Genomic DNA, 22886 nt, shown 5'->3' on the forward strand with positions numbered 1-22886 from the left:
GGATGTAAGGGTGTGGGACTGAAAATTCCAACCCTCTAATCACATGGTTGGCTCCACTGGCAACCAGCTGCCACCCTTAGGTGATCTTGGGGCTTTCCAAAAGTCACCTCATTAAGATAACAAGATACAACTTTATCACTCTCATCACGGGACATTCCAAGGTTTTTGGGAGCTCTGTGCCAGAAACAAGGATGAAGAACAAATATATATTTCTTATTATAAATCACAACATCGCAGGCTGTATGTCCCAATTTCTGAAAATCCAGCAGCTCATAAAACTTTTTCTTCAAGTCTAGAACGAAAAGGCCAAATCTGCAACCTTCTTTCTATGTTCAATGGTCTGTTTCTACCCGTCCAGATCTCTAACCCCACACTGTCCAATAGAAACATAATGTGAGCTGCATATGTCCTTTAAAATTTTTCTAGTAGCCACATTTTTAAAAGGCAAAGAGAAACAGGTAAAATTAATTTCACGAATATACTTTATTTAACCCAGTATAGCCAAGATGTCATCATTTCAACATGCAATCGATATAAAACAAATTATTCATAAAGTGAAACTGGGGGTCAACTTGCTTTAACTGTACTCAGTTGTCTGTTTGCAAAAGTGGTTAGACAATGCATTACTAAAACCCACTCTATAGATAACATCTCTAACGCTTGAATCAGCTGGTTACGGGTGCCTAAGTTTTTCAGGAACTGAGAGTTAACTCTTTGTCAAGTTCAGGCTGGTTAAGACCACTGATTCATCAACTGGGGCTGCACAGATGACTGATATGTGACCCTCTGGCATCAAGTAACTGAAAACTCCACCCTTAGATCATGGTAATGCCGCCATTTTGTGAACATGCATCCTAGGAAGAGCCATGAAGCTTGACTGCCCTTGTACAAATCAATTACCTCACTTCTCCTCACCTCCCATCATCTACTCCCACACTTCTAACCGACCTGCTCCTTTATCTTATAAATATCTTTAATCCCCATTTTGAGAGGAGGTGGACTTGAGATTGGTTCTCCCATCTCCTCACTTAGCTGCCTTGTGAATTAAACCCTTTCTCTGCTGCAAACTCGTCATCTTGGTGATTGGCATAATCATGCAGTGGGCAGAACAAACCTGGTTTAGTAACAAAAGTATTTTACCTTCTTTTCTTAATGTGTTAAGTCTTTGAAATCCCGTATGCATTTTGCATGTACAGCGGATCTGCATTCAGACTGGTCTCATTTCTAGTGCTCAGTAGCCACAAGTGGCTGGTGGCTATGGTACTGGACAAGACAGGTATAACCTCTTAAGAACCAGTGCTTTACCTGGAGTAAGAGGAGATCTGAATAGCACAGACCATAAGAATCCTGGGAGTCCACGTACTGTGCTAAATTTGGAATGGATACAGATGTTTTGAGGATGATTCATTTTGAAGATGATCTAAAATGTCTACCACATCATTATACAGAAGTTTTAATTAAAGTTGGTTGTGAACTCAGAAATGCAGAAAACCTTTCCACATATTTCCTAACATCACTCCCTCAAAGTAAGATAGGCTGGAATGACCAGACACTTGAGAAATGGATTTTTCCCATATCCCTTTCACGGCAAGCGAGTTGTGTTGGAATCCTTTGCTAAATTCCAGAGGCATCTGCTTTCATAGCTAAGATCAGCCCCAGATGGTTTAAGTATGACAAATATAATCTAGGTAATTTGGATTTGTATCATCTGGAAGGGGGATGAATAGGGAATCTGCCCATGGCCCATTTGGATTATCACAGGACAAAACAAGTCCCCTGGACAAGACAAGGTCAACATCTGTTTTTCCTACCTCCTCTACAATATTTACGATGCTCCACATCACGGATACTGAGAAAACCGTTATATTTAAGTATCCGTAATATTAGGCTAAATCACATGATGTGGCCATTTTTGCAAGTCAAAAACGCTCAAGCATCAGCAAATCCAGAACCACTGCCTGTTCTTGTATGATCCACGAGCTAAGCACGGTTTTTACACTTTTCAAATGGTGAAAAAAATCAGAAGAAAAGGAATATTTCATGGCATGTGTAAATTATATGAAATTCAAATATCTATGTCTATAAATCAAGTGTCATTGGAACACAGTAATTTCCTTCAGGTCATGTAAGGTCTGTGACCACTTTTTCACTGCAACATAGAGTTGAGAAGTTAAGGCAGAGACCAAATGGTCCACAAAGCTGAGAATAGTTATTGTCTGGCCTATTCCAAAAAAGCTCGTCCACCCTTGACATAGGGTATTGGATATCACACGCTTGCTTATAAGATCTCCTTACAAATCTAGACTTAAACTCTATATGAATACTCCTATGTTTTTTTTTAAAATTACCTTGAAGATCCTAAATCCCAGAGCAGAAGGGTGGATAAATCCAGGTCACTGTAGCATTATAAGCTACAATCAAGCATGGACCCTCTTGGCAGTCAATCAGTGTAGCAGATGATTGAAGTGTCCCTTACCCTACTTTGAGGGGGTTCTACGCATCAGATAACTTACTGCATCTCTCAGTAAGGGGGTATTTTTCTGTTGCCCATGGGGGGCAGACCAGAAATATTTGGGAGTTACACTAGGAATGGCTGTCATGTAGTGAGGGATGCAGACTGGAGAATAAATAGCCCAGACTCCTTGCCCATATAAGGCACGTTAGGTACTGCTTCTTGGAGGGTGCCCTGCAGAATTCACTGTCAGTTACCCACAGCGGTAACCCCTCATTAACACACCCTTCATTCACTCTTCTCCCTTCCCTCTCTGACACACTACTCCCTCCCTTGTGCTTCCTGGGATCCCCTCCCAAACAAACTACTTACTTCCAAGTCTTTGTTTCAGTTCTGCTTTTGGCGAGACCAACTAAGAGACTCATTATGAGGGTTTCTAGTAGGACAGGCACACACAGTAACTTCTGGAGAAAGTGCCAAATTTGGAAGAGTAACCAAAGCAAGGATACCAGGGTCAAGGGGAGAAGAGATGGGAATTCTTGTTCCACTCACCTGAGAGCAGGGGCAGGCACTTGCTTCCCATAACACTGAGATTCCAGAACAACAATCTGAGAAACGCTCTCAAGAAAGACGTGGCAAGAGTTCCTGGAATGAATAAACCCCATGAATATCAATTTCTTATGGTCACAGAGTTTAGAAGCCAGGTGTCTGGTGGATATCAAAACCCTTTCATTTCTGCCCATCTTTTGACCCAACAATTCCACTTCTAGGAAATTATCCCAAGGAAAGGATTTTGCAAGGATGATCACAGCAGAGTTGCTTATAGGAAGCAAGCTTACCATCCAACAATGGGAAACAAAGAGGCATCTGATGGAATATCCTGGTGGAATTGAAAATCCTGGTCTATTGCAATCAGCCAGATCTAGAATGTGGAAAACACCACAGGACAAACTATTCAGTTTCTTGATTCCCTCCCCCCCAAAAAAAAACCTTAAGGGGTAAAATACACATAGAGGACCTAGATTAAAAGAGACTTAGAAACATATCAACCAATTGCAATGTCTTACAGGATCCCAACTCAAACAATTTTTTAAAGGTTACAAGGCTGGAGAGGTGATGACATTAAAGAAAGACTGTTCAAGACATTTCTCCAAATAAGATATACAGATGGCTAAAAGACACATGAAAAGATGTTCAAAATCATTAACTATCAGGGAAATGCAAATCAAAACTACAATGAGGTATCACCTCACGCCCGTCAGAATGGCTATAATTAACAAGACAAGAAACAACATGTGTTGGAGACGATGTGGCGAAAAGGAACTCTCATACACTGCTGGTGGGGGTGCAAACTGGTGCAGCCACTATGGAAAACAGTATGGAGATTCCTCAAAAAATCAAGGATAGAACTACCATAGGATCCAGCTATTCCACTGCTGGGTATTTATCCAAAGAACTTGAAAACACCAATGCATAAAGATACATGCACCCCTGTGTTCATTGCAGCGTTATTCACAATAGCCGAGACTTGGAAGCAACCTAAGTGCCCATCAAGGGACGAATGGATAAAGAAGATGTGGTATATATACACAATGGAATACTACTCAGCCATAAGAAAGGATGAAATCCAGCCATTTGTGACAACATGGATGGACATTGAGGGTATTATGCAAAGCGAAATAAGTCAGAGGGAGAAGGTCAAATACCGTATGATTTCCTTCATTAAGTAGTAGATAATAACAACAATAAACAAACACATAGAGACAGAGATTGGATTTGTGGTTACCAGAGGGGACGGGGGGTGGGTGGAGGGTGAAAGAGATAATTCGGCACATGTGTGTGGTGATGGGTTGTAATTGGTATTTGAGTGGTGAACATGATGTAATCTATGCCGAAATAGAAGTATAACGATGTACACCTGAAATTTATACAATGTTATAAACCAATGTTACTGCAATAAACAAAAATTAAAAAAAAAAAAAAAGAATTACTGTTCAAATATGATCATTCACTCTTAGTTTCCTCCCATGTCAACTCAGACAGCTGCTCCAAAGGATGCTATAGGTATGATAAAATGGCTATGTTTAAAAGAGTCCTCATATTTTGGAAATACATACTAAAATTTTTTCACGTGAAATAATGTGATGAGTCGAATATATGTCAAGATAATTGGGGAGATGGAGTGGTTTAGGGCAGGAAGTGAGAGTGAAGATGAAACAAGATTGGCTAAGAGTTGGTCATTTTTAAAGCTGGGTGAAGGGTCTGTGGGGTAAATCCCCATGCAACAAGATACACTGTAAAACATCACACAATCCCCAACCTTGTGGCACATCTCTCTTAGGTAATAGTCTGGCTCTCAGAGACCCAAAAGCTTAGCTAAAATAAAGAAACAATAAGGATGGGATCCTTATGAGTGATCTCACTCATAAATAGAAGATAAAAACAACAACTAACAATCACATAGAGACAGTGATTGGATTGGTGGTTACCAGAGGGGAAGGGGGGAGGGAGGAGGGTGAAAAGCATGATTAGGCACATGTGTGTGGTGATGGATGGTAATTAGTCTTTGGGTGGTGAACACAATGTAACCTACACATAAATTGAAATATAATGGTGTACGCCTGGTTATAAACCAATGTCACTGCAATAAAAAATAAAAAAATAAAACAAAATAAAAAATAATAATAAAAAATAAAAGCAAGGGCTCCCAACTTAAATAAACAGAATGGGACTCCTGTTTTAATTGGTATGTAGAAGCTTCCAAAAGTCTTCAAAATTCCAAAATAGCTTCATTGAAAGACTTGTTGCAAAAGGCGAATAAAAAAATTAAAGATATAAGAGGTACCTAAAAACAACCCAAAAACCCCAATAAAACTAATGTAACTCCTACAGCTTCCTTCTAACCTCCTTTATATGTGTACTCATTCTAGTAATCCTCTGTCTAAATTGTCTTTACACAACTGTAAACAAAAGTCCACCAAGTTAATGACTTTACAGACACCCCTATATCTATCCTTGAAGGAGGACCCCCATCTGGGCCCCTCCTAAAGTTGATGGGACTCTGAGGGATTTTCTGGTAAACTGCTATGTTATTCTCTTAAACAGTCAAGGAAAATTAAATTTGAAATTAACAAAAGCCCTTGCCAAATTCTGGTAAATACCAGAGCTACAGATGGGATTCTGGAAAACTGGCAGAAGCTAGCTGAGGATGAAATTCATACTGGAGTCTGCTCTCCCAGGTCTCTGTCTGTAGCACCCAGCAGAAAAAGGAAAATAAAATATCTTTTTCACTCTCTGTGGGGATGCCTCTTGAGTTGAAGTGGTTGCTCAATACTGCCGGAAATATTTACATTTTGTCTCAGCTAAAAACTACAAAGTAGCTCTGTGGTCAGAAATTGGCCAAATGGCAGACCCTGGTAGAATGTTTTTAAGCCTTCTCCCTTAGGCTAAAATAAAACAATGTAACCAGAGGGAAAGAAAAGCCTTCTAAAGCCCTTGCGAAAGCATTTATGGGTAGATCAACCTATGACACCACTGAAGTTGCAACACAATTCTTTGAGGAATTGAAAGCAAGGGCCGTTATCTTACAAATCTTTGCAAAACTAGAAATGCAGCTCTAAAAGCAGTTCAAAGTTCACCTATTCCTTTTTACCATCCCCAAGCCTATCTTGTTTATCCAAAAAGGCTTGTAACTTGCATTCTTTCCCCGTGCCTTTGAGTGGTACCTGATTCATAGCAGTAATTTTGAAACAAAAGCTGTAAGATCTCTGTTTACGTTGGTCTGTATGTTTATGTTGTCTATACATAAATGTTATTTATATGTGGTATTTTTGTACCCCTGGAAGGTATTGCTAAAATTAATTTGTAAAAGAGCTCTATTTAATTGGCTTAAAGAAAATTAAGCACTTATAGAAATCAAATTCTCAGGAATGTAGTAGAAACTAACTCAAATGAATTTCAGGTTCATATGATCTGGGAAAATATTCTCTATTAAAGCTAATTTAGGGCCAGCCCTATGGCTTAGCGGTTAAGTGCACAGGCTCCGCTACTGACGGCCCGGGTTCGGATCCCGGGCACGCATCAACACACAGCTTCTCCGGCCATTCTGAGGCTGTGTCCCACATACAGCAACTAGAAGGATGTGCAACTATGACATACAACTATCTACTGGGGCTTTGAGGAAAAAAAAAAGGAGGAGGATTGGCTATAGATGTTAGCTCAGAGCCAGTCTTCCTCAGCAAAAAGAGGAGGATTAGCACGGATGTTAGCTCAGGGCTGATCTTCCTCACAATAAATAAATAAATAAAGCTAATTTAAATTTGTTGGTTTAATTAAAAGTGACATATCTTTAGAGTTATCAGCATTAAATATAATTGTTTTGTTCTACCTAGGCTTACTAAAGGTCAAACGAGTTCATGTCATTTCTTATAAAATTTGTCAGCAAGCAAAATCACTTGGGTTGATGGCTGACTTTGTCTAATGTCTCACGAAGTTTTTGTGGGTACTTTAAACATAATTGTTAAGAACAAGTAAATTAAATAGATGTAAGTAGGATAAAAAGTTTTTATGTGAACTTTTTAAATAGTTTTCCCAAATCTTTTTGGTAACCTGTGACTTTAAAGTGTTGCTAAGTTAAGTTAAATGATGAGTTAAGTTAAATTCATAGAATATTCAGATCATTTTAAATAAGATAAAATACTGAAACATTAATTACTGAACATAGGTTTATCCACTTTTTGCTTTCTTTTACAAAGGAATTAAAGATATTTGGGTCTGTTAGTAAACATGTTTTGTGCCACACTGAGAAATTTACTATGAGAAAGCACGTTTCCAAAAACTATCAAAAGTATTTATAAATTTACCAAGCCACAGAATGATAATATAAAAGACAGTTCATAACTGTTTACTTCTTTATTTTCACTAAAACACTGAGGTTTTTAAGAGTTAAAAAATTCTGATAGGCCTCAGCCCTGTGACACAGTGGTTAAGTTTGACATGTTCCACATCAGTGGTCTGGGTTCATGGGTTCGGGTCTCGGGCGTAGACTTACACCACTACTCCGACATTCTGTGGTGGTGACCCACATACAAAATAGAAGAAGATTGGCACAGATGTTAGCTCAGGACTAATCTCCCTCAAGCAAAAACAAAAAAAGGAAGATTGGCCACAGGCTCAGGGTGAATCATCCTCACCAAAACAACAACAACAACAACAACTAATATATGTGATATAAACTACCAGAGGTAATAAGGAAAACATCTAAACATCTCTGTATGCTAGGGAAGTAGGATATGTGTTTTCGGTAAGAGAAGTTATGAATGGAGATGCATTTTTGCGGGAAAAGAAAGTAACTTTGTCCTAAAGTGAGCCTGGTTATTTCAGGATGGGAAGGAGGAGAATAAAAGACAAATTAAATAGAAAATTGGGAAGAGAGTAAGGGAGAGAGAGAATCTTGCCTTGTGTAAAGTTGGCTAAAATCAAATGAATTTATTATAAGGGATATAAAATTAAGCTTTAAAATCAGTAATGTACTTATGTAACACTGGAACATAATTTTCTTTCATCTGATAAAAGGACAAAGTTTTCTTAGACTATTAGTCTGCTCCTGATAAGAGATTGTGAAAGGTTTTTCTTTACTTTTTAAGTAATCTGCCTAGAAAACAAGGAATTTGTGTCCTGTCAAAATAATTTCCTGTGATGTCTTTATCAGGTCTTTGATTACTGCTGAATCTTCTTTATTACAAGAGTTAAGGTTTTTTACAACTGTGTAACCTTCTATACTTGCCTGTGAAGTCTTTAGTTGTCACTATGGTTAAATGGATAACTAGGTATTATTATACAGTGTCCTATGATCCTATTTGGCCAAGTGTTTAAAAACCTTTTTGATTTTTTTTGACAAACTTCCCAAAAATCAAATTTTAAATGAAATCTTTTTGGCCTCAAACTAACTTTGAGATTTTACAGAGGGGTCCTGGAACATCTCAAAAGATTTGGCTTTCCTCATTATAAAAATGGAGATGTTAAACTAATTAGGCTTATTTGATAGTTAAATCATGTGGGAAGCATTGTCAAATAAGAAGTAATACTAAGCCTTCTGTATTTGTATAGGTATAGGTATGTGTTATAAGTGTTCCAGAAATTATATGAAATTCCTAAATTCTAGTACATCCTGGTATAATGTTATCAGTCGTAATTCCAGTTATCAAAATTAAAATTCCAGTTATCTTAAAATGTTGCATGTTACAGAAATAACCAAACTTCCTTGTCAATTCCATTATAATGAAATCCCACCAGATCTTTAACAAAGAGCATCTTCAAGACTTTTCACAGACAGTTATTTTTTTTACTCTGGTGCTTTGCAAAAGCGTTCCCACAAAAGTACTTCATCTTCAAGGAGATTCATGGAAAGGACTTTTGACAAGTTTAAGTTTTTAATAACTTTAAAAGCATAAAACTGAACTGGGTAAGAATTTCCACAACTAATGGAAAACTGGATTCAAACAGAACAAAAATTAATAATATGGGACTGACTAAACTGAGGAGGATGATTATAATTTTTATAACGTTTTCTTTGAAATATTACCAGTTCCTTGATATTTTGTTTTTACAGATTTAAGGAAATCTTTTCTCTTAAGGCATCTATGAATACCAACAATTTGGTAAAGAACATCCTTGCAAGTAAAGAAACATTTAGTTTTTCTCCCTACTTGATCCCTCCACAATTCAGAAACTCTTGAGTATTCTTTTAATGGCAATATAGTTATTTCCATAAGTTCAATAAGAATCTGGTCTCGTAACAGAACACAATTGAACACATTGGTTATATTACCAACACTTTGACTAGAATGCCATATTTCAGAGGGATGTACATAGATTTGAATATGACCAGACAGCTGTAAGAAACTAAGGTTGACTATATGGAATCCATAATGCTGCTTGGAAAAATGGGCCTGATACTTTGCTTGCAAATTTCCAGCAAAGAAATATTTAAAAAAAGCATATATGGTCAATCACTATTCTTGCTGCCCTTGTGAAAATAATCAGACCAAGTTTAATGAGAAGCAATTAGTTTTACCGTTATTCTCTTTGATTAAAAAAAATAGGCGTAATCAGAGAGAAAAATTATGTTTGCACATTTGTCTATATAAGATTCTAATCCTGTTAACTCTCTTTGAGGTTTGTTATATATCTGTAAACTGGACTGGATCCTGAATTCTTCTAGTTTCCTAAAATATCTAGCTATGAATCTCCAAACTAACATCTCCAATTTTCCCCTACGCTTCTAATTTGGAAACACTCAGAACAAAGACTGCCCTTAAATCTCCTTGGAAGGGACTATACCAGATCCTCCTCACCACCTACATGGCAGTCAAACTCCAGGGACTTGAAGCTTGGGTACACTTCTCATAGATGAAAAAGGCGCCACCTGACACCTGGTACTATATGAACACTGAAGACGTCCCAATCAAATTGACAACGAAGAGAAGTAACCAACATCGAGGTAGACTTGCTTCCTCGCAAGATGCCAGATCAAGACTTCATACTTTAACTAAACATGAAACCCTTTCCTCTTCTCTTTCTTTCTCTACTCTGGCATTGGCCTGGAAAGATAGCGCCGTCATCTGTGTCTCCCAGAGCATCAGCAAGGGCGGTAACATTTTAGACTGCTTCATTTGTCATCAAAAAACTCTTATCTGTCCATGATGTTAAAGACCCCCTGGTCTGTTTCCTTGTCTCTGGTTAACAACCCCAAACTTAGGGAACTTTGCATCCAGGATCTAGGCAAAGAAAGGGACACAGGCAAGAATCACCAGAATAAAACCATCTGTATGGTCTACAGACCCTTAAATTTTACTGGCCTCCATCGCTGTCACCTTTCTAGTCCTGAGGCACAGATTCAAATGGGAATTACTAGGAGCATTCATCATTCAGGATTCTCTTTCTTTGGCAGAACCCTAATTTCTTGGTTAGAGGTAAATATAAATGAAGCTTTGATTGGAAACCTCTTCTTAACTCTTGGAAAGATTGTAGAATCTGTTGCTAAAGCAATAAGCTGCCCAACAAAAACTCTTAGACTCTCTGGCCAAAGTTGTTCTTTATAATAGGAAAGCCCTTGATTATCTTTTAACTGAGGAGGGAGGTGTCTGTGCTGTAGCCAACACTACCTGCTGCTCCTGGGGAAGTTGAAACTCATGAGATCACTGGGTAAGCCATTTGGCTTAAAAAGTTGACTCCTTCAATTGGGTCTTTCTTTGACTTGTTTGATTTTGATTGGTTTGGGCCTTGTGGACCCTGGCTTTGAGATGCACCCCAGACATTGGGAATTATCCTGCTCATAATAATCATAATAATCTCCCTGGTGTGTTTTGTTCTCTCAAAAACTTTAAATGCATCTTCACAGCCACTAACCACCAAGCAACTGATCTCCCTAAGAGTGGAACATCAGGAAAAAACAAAGGGAATGTCAAACTTAGAGACTGTGAACCTGAAGATATGACCTGTGAATGTCACAGGGATTAGCCAAAAAATGTCATGGCCTATGGATACCACACAAAGGACCCCCAAAAGCTGTGAGCGGTAGCTGAGTGTGGCACAAATGCCTTAAATTTTGATCACATCTCTCAGTTAACATGAGAGTCTGATCAAAAAGATGGTTAAAAAAAGACAATAGGCTCAAGATGGAGTCAATTAAGCTAAGCCCCTGTCACCAAGATGAGACTTAATACTTCATCTAATTGCAGTTTGAAGCTCCCCCAGAGAAGTAATCTTAACTAGTCAGTCTGGAATTTTCTGATTAGCACTGTGAGACAGTCCTCCTAATAGACCCCTTTTGTCCTTCAAAAGAAAGTGACCTTGCCCAAAATCATCCTTTTTTTTTTTCGTTTATGACTTCCTTTTTCTCACCCCCTCTCTGCCTTTAAAAACTTTTCCTTTTTTGAAGCTCTTTGGAGCTCCTTTCTATTTGCTAGACGGAATGCTGCCAAATTCATGAATCGTAGAATAAAGCCAATTTGATCTTTAAATATATTCAGTTGAATTTTGTTTTTTATCAATTTTGACCATAACCTCCCGTTTTCCCCTCCCTCCAGCCCCTGGAAACCACCATTCTCCTCTCTGCTTCTATGAATTTGACTACTATAACTTCCACATATAAGTGAGATCATACAGTGTTTGTCTTTCTGTGTCTGGCTTATTTTATGTGTCTAGCAATGTTGATTTGGGGGATTTTGGCCATGACTCACTGTAAGAAATACGTTTTACATCAGAGAGATAGAAAGAGAGAGAAGTGAACCAAGTTTCACAAATAAATATTCACTATATGCAGCATCCAATATTTCATAATTATAGTCCTTTTCATTTTTTTTAAAATTCTGGTTGTTACCTACTAAGTTGGTTTCATGACCCTGTCCCCCACCACTGGGTCATAAGCAGCTGGTTGAAAAATACTGACCTGTAGACACTTTGACCTTGAATAAAACACACAATTCTTTCACTGTGAGCCTGGCATTTAACTGCATTGGTGTGTTTATTTTGGAGGTGAGGTGTGTGGTGTGTGAAAAACGTTGTTAATTCACTATGCAACCTCGGTAAACTAATTCATCTTTATAGATCTGTTTTCTTCATTTTTAATGACAAATAGGTTGTACATCACATTTGCTTCAGACTCTGTTTCTTAAAACTTTCTTTTTTTAATTCACCTTAAGCCCCTTAATACACAATTCATCATCTCTTTTGAGTGTGCTAAAACATTTCAGTATGTTCCACACTACCACACAATACACACAGTCCTTGCCCAAGCAGAAGCAGGAAAATGAAGGTAAAATAGATGCTCCTACAGTAACTTTCAAGAAATAAAGCAACAGGACATGTGACGAGGTCTCCTTGAAAATTTTTCCAGAGTCAGAACATTTTTCTAGACCTGAAATCGCAAGTGAAACATTATCTGTTTTCTATGGAAAGATGCTAAACCACTTCTTACTTACCCACAAGACGAAAAGTTCTTGCTTCTCATCCAGTCTGGCAGCTTCTGAGAGCTAACAAAAAAAGGAAGCATGTCGCTTCTTATCTTGAGTTCCAGTTCCTCAAGGAGTCTTGTGGGTGGCAGAGAGGGCTGGGGGTTTCGGGTGGGGAGTTTGCATAACGCAGGGTTCATTAGTTCTCTTTTCATTCAAGTAACTTAAATAGAACATTACTAGGGTGGACTCTATTAAGGTGCCTCAGAAAACGAACTTGGCAATGGTGATGGTGTCCAATGGGGGAAACCTGTAATGGAGAATGGTGTCAATTTCCATCTACACCAAGAAAATGGATCCAACTTTGAGGAGGCTCCTTTAATATGGTGAACTTCTTAGTGAGAGAGTTGAAGGCCAGAGTATGAAAGTGTAAGTGAGCATAAGTGAGGCCATTTTGTTACACTAAATGGCCCCAGCTCCTCCTCTGTGTGACTACTCGCTGCTCTGCACGTACTCCAAAAAATTCACATGCTCTCATGATTTATGGTCTCCGCTTATGTATGTCTCCCCAATAGCTTGATAAATTAAACATTTTGTTCTATAAATTTCTCTCCAGGAACAGGCTGACCACAGGTGGGAAATACACCTACAAGGTATCCATCACAGCTGACAGAAGAATGGAACAATGTGATGCCTGGAGCCCCTCATGCCTGGATACCAACCTCCCTGGACCCCCTCCTTACTGCCCATTTTCCTTATATAACTGCCTCAAGATTTTGTAATCTTTGAAGGTGGGTCTTTGTGACATTAGTCACCTGTCTTCCAATTTGCTGGCTAGTCTAATTAAACTTCGTTTCTCAATCTCTAACTCATTGTGATTAATTGGCTCAGATCGCACCAAGCAGAGCAAGCCCATTGCTTGGTATCAGAAGAGAGTCAGTGTATCTATGTATAACCCAGTTCCCTATCACAGTATCACTTCTTAGTTTACCACCTTGGGAAAATGATGTACCATGTTCCTGGTCTTTGAGATAAGGTCACCCAAAATAATAACACTCACCTAATTTCCTGGTAAAATTCCCATTACCATGGTGTCATGAAATTTTCTTCTCATTCATATTAGAAGAATCTTTGTCAGATCCAGGACAAATATGGCAAATAACCCCTAGTTTGACAAGTCAAAATATACACCTAGTGATTTACTCCTTGTCTTGGTTTTATTACATTTATGAAACGTGACCTTATTAGCCCTAACATTAACATCTTCCTTTTTCATTTTCCCATTTATTTTTATAAATTATCTAGAGCTAATGCAATAAAATATTCAACTAATCACCTAGATATGGCTGTCTAGGTGAGCTGGCAGTCAGCCTCTCCATGTGAGACCCAAAATATTTGCTTCATGTGATACTCAAAATGTTTCTTTTGAATGACGAATGAAAGAGGGTTTAGGCCTATAATTGTCAGCTGAGCTAAAGTGAAAATGGTCTGAATATTAAATTGAAATGCCTGACTCCAAGAGAAGTCCCTGAAATTCTGAGCATTTCATGTGCTCACAGCCTAATTCTGAATGTGACAGATTATTTGCACAAACAGATGCAAGAATTCCCCCATTTTCATGTGTAGTCCTCCATGCTGACTCTAAATTTGGCCAAGTGGCTGGCTTTGGTCAATGAAACAACAGCCAACAGGATGTGAGCAGATATTTGAAAAGTGCTTGCACATTGAGGTTTGCCCTCTCTTCCTGCAGTTGGAATCCCAAGATCACTGTGTGAATGAGCCCAAGCTAGCCTGGGAGGATGAGAGGCCATGTGGAAGAGAACCAAAGCTCACTAGTCAACAATCCATCACTCTGGTTGCCAATCTGCCAATGGCCAGATGTAGGAGTGAGGCCATGCTAGATCATCTAGCCACCAGCTGACCCACCAACTAACCAAAAAATGCATCAGAGAGCTCATCAGAGACCAGCCAACCTAGACCAGAAGAAATGTCTAGCTAACCCACAAAATCATGAACAAAATAAGATAGTTGCTGTCTTCAGCAAATGAAATTTGGGGATGGTTTGTTACACAGCCAAGGCTAACTGATACACTTCACAAAGCAGACTCGAAGGAGTTCTTTACACACACATGTTGTCAGGTTTGGTACCATGTGACTTCACCTCCCAACCACAACTGATTGGACCATGGATTGGTCCATACACCACCAACGCCCCATGAGGTGGTCCAAGCAGAGAAGTTTACCTTAAAGTCGTTCTCCATATTGGATGACGACTAGCCAATCCATTCAGCTTGTTTCTTTCTTGGAGAGTTTAAATGCAAAACCCCAGAGAGAAACACAGACAGACAGTAGAGTGGCTCATGAGCCAATGAACAAACTGAGAAATAACAAAATCAGAAGCCATCAGACAGGAGAATCTGTTAACGACCTTCTTCTTTAATCCTGACTTCAGATATCTTACCTTTCCTTGATGGAGAAGTAGGCTGTCACTGTCAAAGAATTCCAGTCTGTTTCACAATCCAAGGGAACAAGCGCCCAATGTAAGGAAAAATTCAATAGGGTGTGGCTGCCTCTCAAATTTTAACAAGTTTGTAACAATTCACTTTGGGCAACTGGGAAAGAATCAGCTCTCCATCCCTCTTTACCCTGCTCTGTGCACTGAGGGGTTGTCCTGTATGGACTGTATTATCAACCCCTCTTGCGCTCTGTCTTCTAACTGAGTTTGCAAATGGTAGCTGTGGGAGGAGAGAAGAGGGCTAGAGGAGAGAGAGAGATGGAGAAACTCCCCCTTCCCTGCAGAGACTGCACATTTGGGCAGTGGCTCCATTATTCTGTCACAGGTAAGCCCCTTTCCAGGTTCCTGTAACTGCTCCATCCCCTTGGATCAAAGGGTATCTCCTTTAATACAAGGAATGATAAGCAGTCCCTCATATTGCTACTCCCAGGGTGTCCCACCATCCTCTGTTGGTTTCTCTTAGCCCTACTGTGATGTCGTGATTTATAATAAGAAGTATATATTTGGTCTTCATCCTGTTTCTGGCACAAAGCTCCTAAAACCCTTGGAATTTCCTGAGCTATAAGAGCCATGGGAGCATCTTTTGTTATATTTGGTCTCTCCTCAGTTCCTGAGCCATAAAGGTGAAATGGATGTCCTGTTATTCATAACAAGCCCCTTTCCAGCACAAGTGGGCTTATGCTAATAAGGTGACTTTTGGAGAGCACCTAAGAGGGGCTGGTTGCCAGCGGACCCAGCCAAGTGATTAGAGGGTTGGAATTCTCAGTCCCACCCCCTGATATCCAGGGAGGGGAGAGGGACTGGAGATTGATTTCAATCACCAATGGCCAATGATTTAATCAATCCAATCAATCAATGGCTATGTAATGAAGCCTCTGGAAAAATGCAAAAATATGGGTTTGGAGAGCTTCTGGGTTGGTGAACATATGGAAATTTGGGGAGAGTGGCACACCTGCAGACGACATGGAAGCTCCATGCCCCGTCTCCATACCTTGCCCTACAAATCTCTTGCATCTAGCTGTTCCTGAGTTACATCCTTTCATACTAAACCAGTAATCTAGTAAGTAAAATATTTCTCTGAGTTCCGTGAGCCACCCTAGCAAATTAATGGGACTCGAGGAGGGGGTCGTGGGAACCTCCAATCTTTAGCTGTTCAGTCAGAAGCACAGGTGACAATATAGGCTTTCAACTGGCTTCTGAAGTAAGAGGGGAGGCAGTCTTGTGGGACTGAGCCATTAACCTATGGGATCCGACGCTATCTCTGGATAGATAGTGTCACAATTGAGTTGAATTGTAGGACATCCAGGTGGTGTTAGAAAATTGCTTGAATGCATGGAAACCACACACACACATTGGAATTGCGTTCAGAACCCATTCTACCTGCTCACACCTATATAAATAGTCTTTTCATTAAACCCTTTTCATTTAATCCGTTTGACTGGGCCAGCTGCTTCTCACCAAGTCACCAAGTAATACACACCGTGGCACTATACTGGCTCTACTCATTCTAACCAGAAGCCAAAGCTTTCTTATTCACTGTCACAGAAGAGGAAGCCACATTTCAAGAAAAGAATGAAAGGTCACCCTTTGCCAATATATGAGCTTGAAGCACAAAACACAAAAGCCACTTCCTCCTTTGCCTATCGTTTAAACACAATTGTTTCTCAGCAAACTTCCCACGGCCTGAAGCAGGGATATTTGGTTAGGAGGATTGGCTGGAAATACGGTGAAGGTGTTCTACCCTGCAAGAACATGACACGAGAATCAAGTACAGCCCAGTACTTCTGCCCTATCAGAATGGCAGCCTAGACTTGACACCACAGTGGTCCTGGTTAGTGGCTCATACAAATGTTCTTTCTCACCTGGCTCACTGGAAATCAGCTGAATCTTGCCCTTAGAATATACTGTTACTTTTGTTTCAAACAAACCTCTCATGCCAAGTGTGCTTAGTACCTGAGATGGTTTAAAACATGGCCCAGCAGGGTGATGGTTGCACAGCATTTTGAGTGTTCTAAAAGCCACTGAACTGTACACTTTAAAATGGCTAAAATGGTGAATTTTATGTTATATGACTTTTACCTTATGAAAAAATAATAAATAAATTACTGGTCCCATACAGGTTTAAACAGGGAAGCTAGTTGATCTCTCTGGGTTTTGGCAAAATCATATCCGTTACCCAGGGATTTTGCTGAACATTATTTTTCATAAAATCCAGACAACGTTGGATTTTTTTTTTTAATCTCTGTGGTGATCAGATAGTCATCAAAACATGCAAAATGCTGGTGGGGACAGCAGGATATGTTGTAATTCATGCAAAAAATATGGATATTAATTCTTAAAATGTCCTAACTGAAGCTTTCTAAATTTTCTTATTCTTTTATGTGAAAACAAAATCACAGGATAGTCTGAACATATTTAGGAACTGCATGTAATGTTGTTGAGAAAATATCAGAATGGACAAGGATAAGAAATTGTAATTGATAAGACTTGGTGTACCATATCATGGAGTGGTCTTCATTCAAGGGACAGACAGCTCATGGTGACTCACAGGGAAGGAGCCAAGAGAACAAATACTGTGACCTCACTCTCCTCCATTTTTCTGATATCCCGTTGGTGTTTCCCATTGGCCAAAATCAACTGAAAGGCAGAGGTCAAAAAAGCCCATTGTTATACTCCAAAGATGTCAGCATTCCAAGCAGACAACTGGATGGATTTGGAGGGGTCAATGGAAGACACCCAGCCCACTTAGATATCCATTTACTTGTTTATTGAGTCTCTCCCCACCGTGAGAATGTACGTTCCATGAAAAGAAAGACAATGTATGTCTTGTTTAGTATCATAGCCCTTAATAAATATTCGTAGGATGAATAAATGACATTGTGAAAATTCCTTAACTTCTCCAAGTCTCCTGCGTTTTCTCATCTATCTGTTGCAGGGTGTTTGGGCTGGACCAGTGGTAGAGTTTAGTTGCTTCTGGCAAACTGTTGGGATATACCCTTATAACGCCTCCAAAACTCCTACCTGCATGAGTCGCTATTCATGGATGTTTTGAGAAGGTTCCACTGGAAGGAAAAGAGAGAGAAGACAGAAGGGTGGAGAATGTCCATGTGTCCAGCAGACCTAAGTGGTTACTTGGAGGCCCCTTAAGCAAAGGGATAGAATGAGAGATGGTGTCACGGTGTTTACGAGTCAGAAGTGACTCCATACCCAAGGGCAGCTGCTTTCGAGCCCGGGAGACAATGGCAGCCCCCAGCTGGTGAGAGAACCTGCTGGTTCCAGCACAAGTCAGGATGACTCTCAGCACTCTGTGGGCTTGACCTGGCCACAGGTGAAGATCACTGTGCTGAGCTGGGCAGAAACTTGGGGAAGGCATATGAGGGACTTTGACAAGGAGGTCAGAGTAGAGGAAGATGGGAGCAGAGACCAGATGCTACTTCAGCAAAACCCACAAACTCCCATAGAGGGATTTTTCTGGGAAATAGGGAAGAAGAAGGAAGACAATCTGAGATCCCACGGTCAAAAAGCTAGACACGTATATCGAGCCAGCCCATATCTGTAGCACTGGCAGAGGCAGTTTGAGAGTTTCAAATTACATATAAAGTGAGGAGGGAGTCAAGATGGCGGTGTAGGCAGACTCTGAACTCATCTCCTCCCGGGGACACAGCCAATTTACAACTACTCATGGAAAAATTACCCCTGAGACAGAACTGAAAACTGGATAAGAGGAACTCCTGCAACAAGGGACAATCCTGATTGAGGTGGAAGAGGCAGAGGCTCCCTTCTTGAGAGGACAAATGCCACCTTCACAAGCCACCAGCTTCACAGCAGCCCGGGAGCAGCCCACAGGTACAGAGCCTCCCTGGAGGCGCGGGGCCCTGAACCAGGGAGTGCCCCCGCTGTGGGCATTTTGTGGACCCAGCACAATCGAGACGAGTGGCATAATATCTGACTTTGCCTGCTACTAAAACATTGGGGAGTACCCCCAGAAAACCTGGTTCACAAAGAAACTAAAACTGGCTCTTAAATGGCCCGTGCGCAAACTCACCCGTTTCAGAAAGCAACGTAAAATCACCAGAAAGAAAGGTGCATAATGCTTTGGTGAAAAGAGACTCACCTGATAGGCCCTGAGTGCATCTCGGTGAGAGGTGAGACCTCTCCAGGTACTGGGACATTGGTGGCGGCCATTGTTGTGGCCTGGTGTGGGCATGCTGACACAGACACCATTGGAGTTCTCCCTGGGGCCTGCTAGCCCAGGTCTGCCCCACCCACTAGAGCACGGATTTAATCCAGCTCAGCCAGGGCAGGCAGCCCACCCTAGAGACTGGCCCCACCCAGCAACTAGCCCTCAGGCAACTTGTGGGCCTGCATAGATTGGTGACTGGATTCTCTGCAGCCTGGCAACTGAGCCGACTTCAGTGGGGCAGGGCATGCACAAGGAGTGGGTGGAGAGTGTGGGGCAGTGCTGGAGTGTGTGGGGCTTCCGCCGTGGAGAGACTGGGTCGACGTCGGGAGGTCAGGGCACACACATGGGGCAGGACTGTGTTGACTATGTGTGTGGACCTGTGGGCGGCAGGACTTGTCAGCTGCAGAAGACTTGTGCTTCTCAAAGACACACATAGGGGGTTTGTCCCACCTTCCCAAGTCTGAAACAATTGGGTGCTTCTGTGCCTGAGGCCAGCCCCACCCAGCTGCAATCCTCAGAGAGCTGACAAGAGACCTAAAGGCGGGAGGTTTATAGCAATTGTAAGCCTCTGAGCCTAACAACCTGCCACGCTGGGGGCCTACTCACTTAAAAGAAATACTGCGGGCCGGCCCTGTGGCTTGGTGGTTAAGTGCACGCGCTGCGATGCTGGCGGCCCGGGTTCGGATCCCGGGTGCGCATCGAGGCACCACTTCTCCGTTCATCCTGAGGCCGAGTCCCACATACAGCAACTAGAAGGATGTGCAGCTACGACACGCAACTGTCCACTGGGGCTTTGGGGGGAAAAAATAAAATGAATAAAATCTTTAAAAAAAAAAAAAAAAAAAAAAAAAAAAAAAAAAAACTGCAACACAAATGTGGTATTAGAACTTGCAGCCAACAGTGCTGGAGCTCCCCACGCCTGATAAAGAGACTGAAGGGCCCACAACAACTACAAACAGCTGAGCATTACAACAGCTGGCCAGGAGCATAACTCGGCCTACCTGGGCACATACAGGGAGAGCAAACAGGCCACAACAGAAGGACACACATAGCCCACATAGAGGTCACCCCTGGAACATTGAGAACTGAGGGAAGCACATTGCAGGACTCCTAAGGCATCACTTGTATAAGGTCACCTATACAAGAGCACGAGATGTAGCTGACCTACCTAATACATAGACACAAGCACAGGGAAAGAGGCAAAATGAGGAGGCAAAGGAATACATTCCAAGTAAGGGAACAGGACAAAACTCCAGAAAAGGAGCTAAGTGAAACAGAAATGAGCAACCTACCCTACAGAGAGTTCAAACTAAGAGTGTTAAGGATGCTCACTGATGTGGGGAGAAGAATGGATGAACTCAGTGAGAATGTCAACAAAGAAATGGAAGATATAAAAAAGAACCAATAAGAAATGAAGAATACGATACTGGAAATGAAAAATTCGCTAAAGGGACTCAAAAGTAGAGTAGAGGATACAGAAGAACGGATCTGCGAGCTGGATGAAAGACTAGAAGAAATTACCCAAGCTGAACAGGTAAAAGAGAAAAGAATTAAAAAGAGTGAGGACAGTCTAAGGGACCTCTGGGACAACATCAAGCGCACTAATGTCCGTGTTATAGGTGTCCTGGAAGGAGAAGAACGAGACAAAGGGGCACAGAATCTATTTCAAGCAATAATAGATGAAAACTTCCCTAACCTAAGGAAGGAAGCAGACATCCAGGTACAGGAAGCACAGAGAGCCCCAAACAAGATAAACCCAAAGAGGCCCACACCAAGACACATCATAATCAAAATGTCTAGAATTAAAGATAAAGAGAGAATCCTAAAAGCTGCCAGAGAAAGACAAGTTACATACAAAGGAAACCCCATAAGGCTATCAGCTGACTTCTCAGCAGAAACCTTACAGGCTAGAAGAGAGTGGCATGATATATTTAAAGTGCTAAAAGGAAAAAACTTACAGCCAAGAATACTCTATCCGGCAAGATTATCATTCAAAATGGAAGGAGAGATCAAAAATTTCCCAGACAAGCAAAAATTAAAGGAGTTTGTCACCAAGAAACCAGTGCTACAAGAAATGTTAAAGGGACTGATTTAAGGGGAAAAGAGAAGACCACAAATAGGAAAAATTATCTATTTCTATGATAAGAGGGCAATGGATACAAATGAACAAAAAAGAGGTTAGATATGATATCAAAAACATAAAATGAGGGAGGAGGGGAGTTAAAGAGTAGAGCTTTCAGACAGAGGTCAAACTAAAGAGACCATCAATTCTGTATAGAAGGAGAAAGGAACAGAGAAGGACTACTAAAACACTGAGAAAAATAGTTAAAAAATGGCAGTAAGTACATACTTATCAATAGCTACTTTAAACATCAATGGACTAAATGCTCCAATTAAAAGGCATAGGGTGGCTGATTGGATAAAACACCAAGACCCATATATATGCTGCATAAAAGAGACACACTTCAGACCTAAAGACACTCACAAACTGAAAGTGAAGGGATGGAAAAAGATACTCCCTGCAAATGGCAATGAAAAGAAAGCTGGGGTAGCAGTACTCATATCAGACAAAATAGACTTTAAAACAAAAACTGTAAAAAGAGACAAAGAAGGGCTCTACATAGTGATCAAGGGAACAATCCAACAAGAGGATATAACACTTGTAAATATCTATGCACCCAATATAGGTGCACCTAAATATATAAAGCAATTATTAACAGATGTAAAAAGAGAAATAGACAGTAACACAATAATAGTAGGGGACTTTAACACTCCACTTACACCAACGGATAGATCATCCAAACAGAAGATCAATAAGGAAACATTGGCCTTAAATGGAACACTAGAACAGATGGACCTAGTAGATATATACAGAGCATTCCATCCAAAAACCGAAGAATACACGTTCTATTCAAATGCACATGGAACATTCTCCAGGATTGATCACATATGAGGCCACAAAACGAGTCTCCATAAATTTAAGAAGATTGAAATAATACCAAGCATCTTTTCTGACCACAACGGTATGAAACTAGAAATCAACTATAGGAAGATAATAAAAAAGGCCACAAATACGTGGAGATTAAACAAAATGTTACTGAACAACCACTGGGTCAACGAAGAAATCAAAGAAGAAATCAAAAAATACCTGGAGACAAATGAAAATGAAAATACGACATGCCAGAATTTATGGGATACAGCAAAAGCGGTTCTAAGAGGGAAGTTTATAGCAATACAGGCCTATCTCAACAAACAAGAAAAATCTCAAATAAACAATCTAACAATGCACCTAAAGAAACTGGAAAAAGAAGAACAAACAAAGCCCAAAATCAGTAGAAGAAGGGAAATAATAAAAATCAGGGCAGAAATAAATGGAGACTAAAAAAAAAAAAAATAGAAAAAGTTAATAAAACCAAGAGCTGGTTCTTTGAAAAGATAAACAAAATTGACACACCTTTAGCTAGACTCACCAAGAAAAAAAGAGAGAGGGCACAAATAAGTAAAATCAGAAATGAAAGAGGAGAAATTAAAACAGACACCTCAGAAATACAAAAGATTATAAGAGAATACTATGAAAAGCTATATGCCAACCAATTCGACAATCTGGAAGAAACGGATAAATTCTTAGAATCATACAACCTTCCAAAACTGCATCAAGAAGATGTAGAGAATTTGAATAGACCAATCACCAGTAAGGAGATCGAAACAGTAATCAAAAACCTCCCCAAAAATAAAAGTCCAGGACCAGACGGCTTCCCTGGTGAATTCTACCAAACATTCAAA

At 40.3% G+C, this 22886-nt stretch overlaps 1 protein-coding gene across 2 annotated transcripts in view; it reads right to left on the reverse strand.

Moving 5' to 3' along the window:
* The window catches only part of LOC106803680 (putative adhesion G protein-coupled receptor E4P), a 46711-nt gene extending 34220 nt beyond the window's left edge, over positions 1-12491 (reverse strand). For both annotated transcript variants that reach the window (XM_087425617.1, XM_087425618.1), the window contains exons 1-2: positions 12436-12491; positions 3005-3097 (exon numbers count right to left, since the gene is read on the reverse strand). In XM_087425617.1, the coding sequence (XP_087281743.1) occupies positions 3005-3035 (31 nt within the window). In that variant the 5' untranslated portion in view covers positions 3036-3097; positions 12436-12491. The remainder of the gene's footprint in view (positions 1-3004; positions 3098-12435) is intronic.
* Positions 12492-22886: the final 10395 nt, after the last annotated feature.

The sequence above is a fragment of the Ceratotherium simum genome, chromosome 39 (genome assembly GCF_057802395.1).
Source record: "Ceratotherium simum simum isolate JZ-2026a chromosome 39, ASM5780239v1, whole genome shotgun sequence".
Taxonomy (NCBI): Eukaryota; Metazoa; Chordata; class Mammalia; order Perissodactyla; family Rhinocerotidae; genus Ceratotherium; species Ceratotherium simum.